A 13,255-nucleotide genomic window follows, 5' to 3' on the forward strand; every position below is an offset into this window, starting at 1 on the left:
GATTCAGATAAACTTTTATTAGCTGTAGCATGAAGAAGTTATTTCCTTCAGGGCTTTTTCATGAGTAAATTCAACCAGTAAGGTTGTTTGCTTAGGATGAGTGTTTGAAATATTAAGTCAGAATTGTTAGCCATCTTGCGTATCTCCATACATTTGTGGAAGCTCTAACAAACTCTGTCTTTAGGCCCGAGAGATTTTTTTTTTTAATGTTGCCTTATGGGTATTTGAGATGCCTAGTAACATGATGGAAAATCCCAGTGTGTGAAATGGTACAGAGCAGAAAACACGTGACACTCTTACTTCTTGGCTTTCTTCGTGTCCTCCCTATAAATCCAGAGTCGAACCTTTTTCCCCAGGATTAAATTGTATTCGTTTTATTGGTGGTTGGTGGCTTATGCAAAAACCTGAATTGTGTGAGATCGAGGTAATAGAATACAATAATGTCAAGATCAAATAATACAAGAGATGAAATAACAGGCTTTGGTTATGCAGTCTCCATCTAGCTGCAGGACCTAAACCCAGTGTCCTTAATGAATTGGAGGCAGAGCCGTCCCTAGTGGGGTGCGGGGCCTGGGGCGCAAGTGATGTCACTTCCTGGACTGACTGCGCCGGTGGCGGGTAGGGAGGCTGGGGAGGCGGTGCCTCCCCAAACAGCCCAGAGTGGTCCCACGCATGCTTTCCCCCAGGCCCTGCTTCGCCGGCACCACTGGGCTCCAGGGGGCTGACGCCACGCCACCCGCCTTCCCGGGGCTGGGGAGACTGCAGAAGCGCTCCCGTGCTCTCTCCATCCCGGTGTGCTCTCCCTTGGGTGGAAGGGGCAGGCTGATAGTAGCCTCCCCAGCCAGTGGTTCGCCTGCTGCCCATGCAGCGCCAGCCAATTGCACTGCCGCGCGGGGCCTCCTAAAATGGGGGGGGGGGGGGGGGGCCCGGAGCAGTCGCCCTGATTCCCCATCCCCTTGGGATGGCTCTGATTGGAGGTGTGAAAGTGAGAAGTTATCTGTAGTAAGATCACTTTCAGTTTAATTGTCTGGAAATTGCTTTAAATGACCAAGATGTCTTTCATGATAAAGATTTAATGTTGGTGTTGTGTGACATTAGCAGAGCAACAGCTCAGTGTCCCTATGACCTAAGAGAAACTAATTTTTTCATCTCTCCCGTGCACTGTGCTTGCTTACATTAGGAAGTAATTTATGTGCAATGATCCTCTATGCATCTTGAGACTTTGATCTATTGATAATATAGTTATGACAGATGCTTAATACTATCAAATGGTTTTAATACTTTCTATGTTGTGTTGTGTATGTTTGAGTGCACAGCGAGTTTATGCTTTCTGATCTCAAAAAGCATTTGAAATTACCATTATATGTATGATATGTTGAGGATGAGAATTGTGATGCGGGTAATTGAAAGATAAAACTTAAAGATCTGCTGGAGATGAAATGCTTAGCTAGACCTGTTTCAAGAAATAAGTCAAGTCCCACCTGGAAGAAAATTAATCCTAAATTAAGTGGGTATTATTATTATTTCCAAATTTATTTTAAGTTAAAATAATTTTATATAAGTCAGTATCGCATTTTTAAAATGTTTGTACCAAAATATTTGCTATGAGCTCATGCCAAGTTTGATTTCTACTATATGGGCTTTACCTTATAGCCATACTTTTTCATACAAAAATGCAATTTCATGTCCTTGCCTACAAGCCCACAGAAACAGGTGTTCTGGGAAGTAAAATTATGACAAAAATGACATCTGCTACTCTTATTTAAATGATTTAGGCAGGAGTTAGCATGTCTGAATGCAATGGCATAAATCATCTGACTTTGGGCCCGTTTTTAGAAGAAGAGGCATCACTGAACACCTGCTTTCCTGCATCAACACGTAATTTTTTTTTCTTTTTGTGAAAGTTTACAGCTGATTGGGTGAGAGAGAGAATAGGCAAAATTCTTAATTACCTGGGTTATTCAGATTCTCTCTGGCTAATGACAGAACTCATGTTTATAGCCAGAAATTGAGTCATAGCCAGTTTCTTCATTTAAACAATTCGTAAGTAGTAGGAACAGGTTAAATTGTTTAATATTAAAATTAAATATTGAAATATTAAAAACATAAGTTCTCAAATTTTATGGAAAAGGTATAGTTAGATTATGTGAGTGCTTTGTTCAACCCTGAAAAACAGCGTGGAAACAAAGTATGAAATTGAATCAGTGGTTTATAGAATTCAGTTCACTTTTCTTTTTTGTATGTTACTAAATGCTGGTAATATTGGTGTTTATTGACTGAACTCCTTGTATTTTTGAGTGCTTGTTCACATCTGTATATCACTGTAGGTCTGTGTGTGACCAGTGCAGTCGTCACTAGTACTTGTCAGGGCAGCACATGTGCCCCAGTGCATCCCCATGCATGCAGCCAAGGGTGTAGAGGGTTGAGCTGCTCCAGCCCACTTTCAGTTCCTCTTACCCCTCTTTTCCCTCCCCACTGCGAATTGGAGCTCCAGCTTATGGTTCCTTTTTAGGGTTTAGCACTAAATTCTTGTGTAAATAGCTCTTAGTTAGGTTTAGTGTGAATAACAATAGTTTTTCTTTGTCCTTTTTGTTTGCTCTTCTTCTGAAGCCCAGAGGTGTTGATTCAGCACAGAATCCCTGGGCTTCAAACATTGCCCTTCCTGTGAGACTGTTATGCAGGTGTCAGTCATACTACTAAATGCCTTATTTGTCTTGGAATATGTGAAAGAGAAGTTAATCATCTGCAAATCATTGAAGAGGAGGACTCAGAAGTCCAGGGAGTTGTATAGGAAGGGAAAATCTCATAGAAAAATCTGCATGTACAGTCTCTTACCCACACCGTGTCAGAATGGACAGAGTTCATGTTTTAAAAGCAGTGCTCCAGTTCTGTCTGTTTTATTGTCGCACCTCAGGGGAATACAGACGCACAAGTCTTCTTCAGAAAAGAGCTGTTCCCTTTCACCTGGACCATCCTGGAATGTCCCTAAAACTTCTAGGCTTTCGGAACTCAAGGCTGCATTGAGACCAAAGAAGGGGTTCTCAGACATCCACAAGCACTGTAGCCAATGCCACTTGTCTGATAGGTTGCCTTCTGAGTCCTCTGGTACCGAGGTTAGAGTGAGAAATTTGATTTGCTGCTGCCTGGTACTGTGAACTTATCTATGCTTTATCGGTACCGTTGACTCCAGAGCCCCGTTCGTCAGTACTGTTGAGACTGGTTGGTACCTGCTGTACTGACTTCCTTTCCAGTGACTTCTTTTCTGTCACCCATTCTGACAGCAGTGTGTACTTCGGGGTTCTCAGTACGAACTCCCAACCCTTATGTCGCAGCCAAGGATTTCCTGTATCTGTTGATACTGGACTCTGCACTGTTGAAGTTGAGAACCTTGATGCCAGCCCCGATATCATTCTCAGTGCTGACCTCAACTTATATCCTGGTACTGGATTGACACAATCGTTGATTTTTGGCTTGACTGCAGAGTTTGGTGCTGGCTCCAGAAATGTCCGGATCCTGGGCACATACCAGATGGCTCTTTACACTGATTGATACTGCTCCACCTTTACATCTGGAATGTCTGTTCTCTTTTTCAGGGTCTGAATCCAGTAGGGAGACATCTTCTGTGAGGTCGTGAGCATCCATTATTTCAGGAAAGCATTCTATGACTCCCTTATCCGTTCAGTGACTGAGCAAAGTCATGACCCGAGAACCAGAGGAAGCTATTACAGAAGCAAAACATCAAATCCCTATGCATAGATAAATGTCCTGTCCCGATGAGGCCATAGTATCTGAATCATTTCCCCCTCATTCCAAATGTTCACGAGACTTTTCAGGAGCTCATGTGTAAGGTGGCCTTTGCTCTGGGTATTCAAGCTGAGGTGGTTCAGGAAATTTTCATAAACTTACTGATATCTTGCATTCTGCTGTATTAGGGAAGAGTGTCTCTACCTATTAATTCCACTTTAGCAGATACTGCCAAACTTCTCAGGTAGACCCCAGCCACTTTGACTCCCGCAGTACAGTAACTCCTCGCTTAACTCCTGAAAAATGCGACTTTAAGCAAAACGATGTCAAGCGAATCCAACTATAGTTTTTTGTCTGATGAAAAAAATTTCTCCCCCCCCCGTTATTTACACTAATTCTTATGGGGAAATTGGATTCGCTATATATATATATATATATATATATAGTAATTAATAGATAGAGACACTCTTCCTTGATACAGCAGAATGCAAGATATCAGTAAGTTTATGAAAATTTCCTGAACCACCTCAGCTTGAATACCCAGAGCAAAAGCCACCTTACACATGAGTTCCTGAAAAGTCTCATGAACATTTGGAATGAGGGGGAAATGATTATACAACACACACACACACACACACACACACACACTATAAGTTTTAAACAAACAATTTAATACTGTACACAGCAATGATGATTGTGAAGCTTGGTTGAGGTGGTGAACTAAGAGGGTGGAATATTTCCCAGGGAATGTCTTACTAAATGCTGCTAAATGATGAACTAGCGTTCGGCTGAGCCCTCAAGGGTTAACATGTTGTTGCTAATGTAGCCCCACGCTCTACAAGGCAGCATGAATGGAGGGAGGGGAGACAGCATGGCAGACAGAGACACACACCGTGTGGGGAGACAGAGGAGGGGAGAGAGATGTGCATTGCCCCTTTAAGTATGCTGACCCAATTCTAAGTACATTGCCTTTTAAAAAAAAAAAAAAAAAAAAATCAGGGAGTTGAGACAGCAGCTGTGGCCAACAAGCTCTTTCCATCCTGAGCTCTGTCCTGCCCCAACCCTGCTCTATATGGAGAAGGGGTAAGTCAGGGGCCAGAGTAGGCGGGAGGGGGACACCCTGACATTAGTCCTCTTCTTCCTCTCTCCCCTGCACATCAAGCAGGAGGCTCTGGAGAGGAGCTTCAAGGCAGAGGGAAGGAGCACCACCTGGCTGTTGGGAGAGGGACAGCTGAACTGCTGGCAATTGCTAGCCTTCTGGGTGGTTGCTGCACTGGGAACTTAGGGGAGCGGGGAGCTGATAGGGGGTTTGCCTATCCACGCTGGTTCCAAGCCCCTACCAGCTAGCTGCCAACTGGCTGCTCTTCTTGCAAGCAATGGACAAAACAGGCGGCTGCCAAACAAAGTTATAAGGGAGCATTGCACAACTTTAAATGTTAATTTAATTTAATTAGGGAGCATGTTCCCTAATTGATCAGCAACGAAACAACATTAACCGGGATGTCTTTAAGCGAGGAGTTACTGTAAAGAGAGAAGACCAATGATATCATGTACCCTCCAAGGGATTTGAACAATTTTTCTCATAATCTGTACTAGGCTGGCTGCTTGTCACCACAGCCAGTGAAAGATTTTGCCAAGGCCTATTCAAATTCATCCCCAAGGATAAAGAGCCCAAGAGAATTAGACTTGTTAGGAAGGTAAACTCAACATCCAACCTTCAAATGCACATAGGAAACTACTAGCTATTGTTACCTAAAAATAACTTCATTAATTTGGACTCCATGGCAAGAATTATTGACAAACTTCCTGAGGCTAAGAGGGATGATTTCAATTCCACAATTAGAGGGTTAATTTGGTGCATAGGCATCTCTGCAAGTGGCACATGAAATGACAGACATAATGTCTAAATCTATGGCAACAGCAATCTATATGTGCAAATCCTTGGGGCTCCAGGCATCAGGGATTGCTAGGGAGGTACAAGCGACTATTGAGGATTTACTTTTTCAAGGGGTGCAACTTCTTCATTGATAAAACTGATGCACTATTGCACACTTACGGACTCTTTGTTCACCTGGAGTCTGTTTGAGTTTTGCTTTATTAATAAGGTAATTGTTGATTAGATGCAAGAAATATTATGAAGAAAAACTTGGAATGTATTTGAAACATTCTGTTCCTTTTGTATACAAAATAGCTGTTGAGTGATGTGATATGTAACTTTTCTGTATTCATGGAACACTGTCATCTTAGTATTTTGAACAGGCTGTTTTTATATACCCAACTGGTGTTCCTGAGAGAAACAATTTTTTTTTCTTTACCATCCTGTTTGCTTTGCACATTTCACAACCCTTTGTGGTCAGTTTCGCTGTTTCTCATATATAGAGCCCTGCAAATCTGCGGATATCTGCTTCATATGCGCGGACCATTTTTGCGGATAGTGAATCAGATGCAGATATAACCATGCAGGGCTCTACTCACCAGCGGTGCCTGGCCCATGGAATCTGGCTCAGACAGCCCTGGGGGTGTGGCATGCTCAGGACTGCTGGCCAGCAGCCAGTAGCTGGGGCTGGGCAGCAGATTGGAGTTGAGGCTGTCCAGCAGCCACTTGCCACGCTGCTTTCTGTCCAGCAGCTTGGACCCCTTAGGCGGTATCAGCATCCCCACCGTGGCCCGGCCTGGTAGCACTGGCCGTACTCCCAGTCCTGGACCTGCCCCTCCAGTTCCTGTGTAGCAAATTGTTAAATTTTGTGCAGTATTTGATTCCACCCTCTTAACGTTAATAAAGATGAAAAGTATAGTTCAAAGGGAATAGGTTTTTAAATTTGTCACCATATTAGAATAGAATGTTCGATTGCTTCTGCTCCCAGATGCTTAACATCTGTTGTAAAAATCCTATTAATTCTATATTGCCTAAAAATAATTGGTTCCTATGCTGTTTTGTATTACAAGGATGGGTGTGTTTACACAAATTCTCACATTTGTTAAATCTGATATTTCTCAAAGTTCACATAATTGGTAGCTTCTGTAATGTTGATTTGAATGATTCTGCTGTTTCAGGATGAATTTCTAATTGATGTAATTTTCAATTCTGCTTTTTTTTTTATATTTTTAAAGCTGCATCCCGAAAAAGGAAACTAAACCAATCACCCACAAACAATTCTGAAGACTGTGGTGACCAAATTTCAAAAAAGCAAAAAATGAACTCTGTAAGTGTAATCCTTTCTGTCTTACAACCACAAAATAAATTGATCCCTGATGGCTTTGGGAACATCAGGAGCTTCCTGAATTAGTGCCTTATCTCAGGAAATCACACCTCTCATCATTGGAGTTAATAGCTCTGCTTCCTTGTCTCTGACAACACTCCTGACTTAATTTTTTCGTTATTTCTTGATCCCTTTTTTTTTTTTTTTTTTTTTTGAGATTATATGCTTCAATATTCTATGTGTATTGAATTATATCTGAGTGCCAACTGCAGTATTGTCATGGGAAAAAGGGAACAACAATTAAGGACATAGTCCTGTGATGTGCTCGACACCATCAGTTCCCATAAAAGTCAGTGGAAGCTGTTGGGTGTGCAGAGTCCATCCGCATCAGATCCTAAGTTAAGCATCAAGAAATTGCTTAAGTTTTTCTGTATAATTTCTCTGAGGAAGGACAGTGATATATATAAAATAAAATGGCAATTTAGTTGTGTTGTGGGGAAATGTTTACAAGGAACTTGGAACAGTAAGCCAAAGTTTGGGTAATTTTAATAACCTTAGCTAGTAAAGAGGAGCTGTATTCTGAAGGTGACCCATTCAATCTTTTATCTGATATATTTGATGTACAGTTCTACAATCCCATCTTCAGGCCAAACCCTGGAAAAGAACACGGTATCATGGCAAAAGGATGACATTAGACTGTTGTGTAGCAAGGATAGGAATTCTTTTGTTAAAAGTAAAGTTGGGTGGAGAAAGGCAATTACATTTCAGAGGATTTTGTTACAGTAAATTCTGCTTAATAGCAATATTGATTATTAGCAATTTCTAGTTAATGGCAACATATTGCCAGCGATTACATCCGCACCTATCAACATCAATGTTAATGAGATTCAGATATTAACAAGAGGCATGCTGCTTACTAACAGTTCTTTAGAGGAGAGGTCCTACCTGTAATCAGATTTCTGGCTCTGAGCATGCACAGCTGAGCACGTATGTATTCACCATGGCTTCCAAATTTCTCAACCTATTTCTCACCAGTAAATTTGGGTTCTGTAGGCCCTGTGTGAGCCTGGTGCTAAGCAAATCTGAGTAGCTGAGAAGTTTGTTGTCTCAAAGTTGGTTGTTTCATGCATTCTGAAGAACAGCCGTAACATTTTACAGGAGCATGGGAGCAGCACAAAGAGGCCGCAAGGATCAAGGCAATGGAAAGGAGACTGATGCTGGTGAAGCCCTGGGGCTCTGGTTTCAGCATAAGCTTGGCCAAGATGCTCAACTCTGGGCTGATGTTGAAACAGAAAGCAAGTCAGCTGGCAGCAGAGCAGTGAAAGGAGTTCAACCCTGCGGATCGCTGGTTCTGTCGGTGGAAAGCCCAGCACAATGTCATTCAGCATAAGGAACTTGGCAAGAATCAAGATGCTGATCTTCTGGTGGCTAATGAATGGAGGGTGGATGCCTTACCTAGCTTTCTAGAGGAGTTCCAGCCTCATGATATTTTCAGTGCTGATGAGACTAGTCTCCTCTACTGAGGCTTTCCTGAAAGAGGCCTGCTTGGTATGCTTAAAGAAGGGCTTGCAGGAAGGAAAAAAGCTACGGACCTCATCACGGTGCTGTGTTGTGCAAACATGGATGGGACAGAGAAAGGGTCTCTTACGGTGATTGGAAAGAGCAAGTGCTCTCGTTGTTTCCTTAAGGACCACTTAAAGGTGCCCGTGATCTACAGAAGTTCAGCCAATGCCTGGATGACAAGTGTGTTGTTTGAAGAGTGCTTAGAGAACCGGAACAGGGAGTTGCGACTACAGGACTGCTGTGTCTGCCTGTTGGTTGATAATTGCCCAGCTCATTCAATTAATGTGGAGCTATCACACGTGTTAAAATTTTTGCCTCTGAACAAAAGGCTCCGTCATGCGGCCGATGGAGATCGGGGTCATTAAAAACTTCAAAGGTCACTGCCATGCTTGTCTTAATGCACGCATCATGGCCTCTCTCTATGCTGACCCACATCTACGAGTAGTGGATGTTGCCAAAAAAAACCTCTGATGCACTTCATCTCGCTAAGGAGTCATGGGCTCCTGTTCTCCTGAAGACTGTTCAAAACTGCTTCAGAAAGGGAGGGTTTGTATGAACAACAGAAAATGCTGGCTTAGTGGACATTAATGTGCTGGCCGACGTTTCAGTTCCTGACAGTCTAACAGCAAAGGAATTTGAGGCCATTGTTGAGTTTGACAGTCATTTGGAGATGGAAGGTGAGTTCACTGACGCCAAATGTGGAGACGGCAGAGGTTGTCAGGTGCCTACAGGCTGAGGCACAAGTGAACAGTGGATGGGATGACAAACCTGCGGAGCCTTCACTTATACAACAGCTACGGGCAGTGGACGTTTTCTGCAGAATATGCCAGAATCATAGCTTTGAGAGTGGTTACGAGGCTGCACGCAAAATTGAGAAGGATTTACAGTTGGAGGTGGCAAACTGTATGAAGAAAACAACAGTGGACAAATGGTGTTCTTAAAGTTTTTTGTATATGAAATATAGTAAAATTTTGTGCTGCTTTACTCTGTGACACACATGAGGAACACTGTAGTCTGAACTGCACTGTATTTACAGTTAGACACACATAGTAAGTTTTCTTGGGTGCTTTTTAAATGCTTGTCATGATAGAACTGTGTGCCACTGTAGTCTTTGTGACCTATGGCAACCTAAGATTTCCTACATCTGCTCTAAGCATTGTGGTACACTATACAATATATCCATTTCTGTATGTCACTTTTGATTTTCTTCTTCAGAACATTGTATCAAACTCAAAGTTAATAAACAATTCATTGTACAATGCATCATTGTTCTACACTCATGTCTGTGTATCCCCCTGAAAATAGTACCTTCTGCTTATTGGCAACTTCTGGAAAACAGCAACTTTTCTCTTGTAACTGAGAGGTTGCTGATAAGCGGAATCTACTGAATTGAGAAATCTGGTTTAGTTCTGATTTGGGGGGGGAAAAAAAAACTTTTTTTTTCCCCCAAAATGGAATGGAGCCAGACTGCCCTGGAACCATGGACTTTGGGAGCCCAAGCTGGCAAGGAGCTAGCAAGCCTAGGAGATGGGACTCCGGGGTTCCAGGCTCCTGCATTGCTATTAGCCTGCCAGGTGGGCTGCTGGGGAGCCATGAGCCTGGAAGGTCCAGGCTGCTGAGGAGCTGGGCTGGAGAGCTGGCAGGAGATAGGGCAGGCTTCCAAAGGAAACCCGGTAGCTGGGTTTTGAAACCTGCCTGGTGGGCAGTGTTCTGTTAGAATCTTCAAATTAAATAATCTCTACGAAACATTTTGATTTCAATAAATCAAATTCCACCAAAAAAATTGTCTGAATTTTTCTAACCAGTTTCACAAAAAGCCTTCATAAAATATTTGTGTTCAACTTAAATGAACAGAGGTGAGAGAATTACAAATTAAGGGCTACCACTTACCTTGGTTTGCTAATTAGTACTAGAAACTAGACGCAGTACCTGGACTTGCTAAGTGTTCATTTTAAATGTTACTGTAGTTATTAACCTGGGACCCATGTGCTCCATAGGCAGGAGTGCTAGCAGGTGAGCTGACAACTACTGTTGGGCAATTCAGTAGCTTCTAGCATCATGCAGCTAAACATCTGAGAGGTCTTCATGAACATTAATTAAGCCTCATAACACCTCTGACACATAGGTAAGTAGTAGTATAACCATTTTACAGATGAGAGAGAGAAGTAAGGTGATTTGCCTGTATGTCTGGTGATTCATCAGTACATGCGTACCATTGCTAATACTGCTAGGCAGCTGCATTGTGAGCTTGATTGTGACCTTCACCTCAGGTGAAAGGGGAGTTGGTCTGTCACGAGCTCTGTCCCTGGCCTCTGCTGAGAAGGGATTGCACATTGGCCTGACTGATGTGGTGAGTTTTAAAGAAGCTTCCCTACTGTGCTTATGTGATCTAAAAATATGCTTAAGCACGTGATTCCCAGAGCTGGCTAGAAAATGCTGCTGGCCTTCGTCCACTTGGTCACTTAACTTCACTTGAGCCACCAATGAGATCTGGATGGTAGAGAGGTCTGGTTATTCTTTTTGTAGGCCCTGCCGCACCCCATATTTGGAGTCGTTGTGTGGTGTCCCCCACTTGCTGATGTAGAAGTAACCTAATGTCCTACATCTTTCCCTGAGCTGAGCCCTTTTTGACCTTGACGCTGAAGTCATCAAGACTTGCTGTTGGTGTGGATGTTGAAATGACCTGGAACCATAATTCCTTGAGTTTTTGTTCAGTACCTCATGGTGTCACCAACGGACTGGGACTTTTGCTGGCTTCACTGCTGCTGTTTGACATGCTCTGGATCTTATCTTTGGGCTGGGCTGGGAGATACAAGGTGTGAAGATCAGATCACAACTTCATCTAGACCAAGGAATAAATGGTCAGTTTTCAGAACGGAGAGCGGTAAATAGTGGTGTCCCCCCAGGGGTCTGTACTGCGATCAGTGCTGTTCAACATACTCATAAATGATCTGGAAAAAATGGGTACATGGTGAGGTGGCAAAATTTGCAGATACAAAACTACTTAAGATAGTTAAGTCCCAGGCAGACTGCAAAGAGCTACAAAAGGATCTCTCAAAACTGGGTGACTGGGCAACAAAATGGCAGATGAAATTCAATGTTGATAAATGCAAAGTAATGCACATTGGAAAACATAATCCCAACTTTACATATTAAATGATGGGGTCTAAATTAGCCAATGCCACTCAGTAAAGACATCTTGGAATCATTGTGGATAGTTCTCTGAAAACATCCACTCAATGAGTAGCGGCAGGTAAAAAGGCACACAGAATTTTGGGAATCATTAGGAAAGAGATTAATAAGACGGAAAATATCACTTTGCTTCTATATAAATGCATGCTATGCCAGCATCTTGAATACTGGGTGCAGATGTGATCACCCCATCTCAAAAAAGGTATATTGGAATTGGAAAAGATACAGAAAAGGGCAACAAAAATCATTAGGGGTCTGGAACAGCTTCCGTGTGAGGAAAGATTAAGAAGACTGGGATTTTCAGCTTGGAAAAGAGACCACTAAGGGGGAATATGATAAAGGTTTATAAAATCATGACTGGTGTGGAAAAATTGACTAAGGAAGTGGTTATTTACTCCTTCACATAACACAAGAACTAGGGGGTCACCCAATGAACTTAATAGGCAGCAGGTTTAAAACAAGCAAAAGGAAATATTTTTTCACACAATGCACAGTCAACTTGTGGAAGGAGCTCTTTGCCAGAGGATGTTGTGAAGGCCAAAACTATAACAGGGTTCAAAAAAGAAGTAGATCAGTTGATGGAGGATAGGTCCATCAACGGCTACTAGCCAGGGTAGGCAGGGATGGTGTCCTGAGCCTCTGTTTGCCAGAAACTGGTAATGGGAGACAGGGGATGGATCACTTGATGATTACCTGTTCTGCTCATTCCCTCTGAGGCATCTGGCATTGGCCACTGTCAGAAGACAGGATACTGGGTTGGATGGACCATTGGTCTGACCCAGTATGGCCGTTCTTATGTTGATTTTTTTTATATTGTTATCATATAGTGAGTCCATAACAGAACTGGGAGTAGAATCTGGAAATCCTGGCTCCTATTTATGAGCTTTAATTGCTAGGCCACATTCCCTGTTTCCTGTAAACCGGTAGGAGCTATAATTATACTAGACTCTGTGTTGGACATCTTTTGTCAGGAAATCTTTTATCAGGGTTTGGTATAATTGTGTTGTGCCTTCATATGATATTCCATTTCCTGAGATTTTACATTTGCCAAAATTCTGACACAAGGTTGAACTTCATAATGGCTTTAAAGGGCCATTTTTTAATGTGCAAAATTCCATTGATAACAATGTGGGTTGCATAAAATCTGTCTCACTGGAGTAATTGGCTGTTTCAGTTGTTTTAACCATGTCTGCCTTCCCTTTCCCTCTCTACAAGAAGAGTTGTCAAGACTGAATTATTTTCTCCAAAATGTCATGTTAAAAAAAAAAAATCAACTTGATTGAGCACTGTTGGTTAAAGAACCATATAGATCATATAAAACCACTCTTTTTTTTTTTTTTTTTTTTTTAAAGAGGAACTGAAATGATTTTAAGTTGGCCAAGATCCGTTTATTGTAATTTGGTAAAGAACCTAAAATTTTTGATGTCTTTTATTTCTTATTGAATTCAAACTTTTTCCTCTTTCAGTACTCTAAGAATTTTCTATACCGTTCTTGGAGGGTTTTGTCTAATTTTGAACACAGTTATAAATGAAGAAAACAGTATTAGTCACTTATT

The 13,255-nt window shown here is 42.1% G+C and overlaps 1 protein-coding gene across 8 annotated transcripts in view; it reads left to right on the forward strand.

Annotated features, from left to right (window-relative positions):
* Positions 1 to 13,255, forward strand: part of SMARCAD1 (SWI/SNF-related, matrix-associated actin-dependent regulator of chromatin, subfamily a, containing DEAD/H box 1) — a 79,399-nt gene that overhangs the window by 23,457 nt on the left and 42,687 nt on the right. For 7 of the 8 annotated variants that reach the window (XM_007063001.4, XM_043545174.1, XM_037896874.2 and 4 more), the window contains exon 6: positions 6,856 to 6,947. The exons of the other annotated variant lie outside the window; for it this stretch is intronic. In XM_007063001.4, the coding sequence (XP_007063063.1) occupies positions 6,856 to 6,947 (92 nt within the window). The remainder of the gene's footprint in view (positions 1 to 6,855; positions 6,948 to 13,255) is intronic. 8 annotated transcript variants of the gene reach the window in all.

The sequence above is a fragment of the Chelonia mydas genome, chromosome 4, assembly GCF_015237465.2.
Source record: "Chelonia mydas isolate rCheMyd1 chromosome 4, rCheMyd1.pri.v2, whole genome shotgun sequence".
Classification (NCBI taxonomy): domain Eukaryota; kingdom Metazoa; phylum Chordata; order Testudines; family Cheloniidae; genus Chelonia; species Chelonia mydas.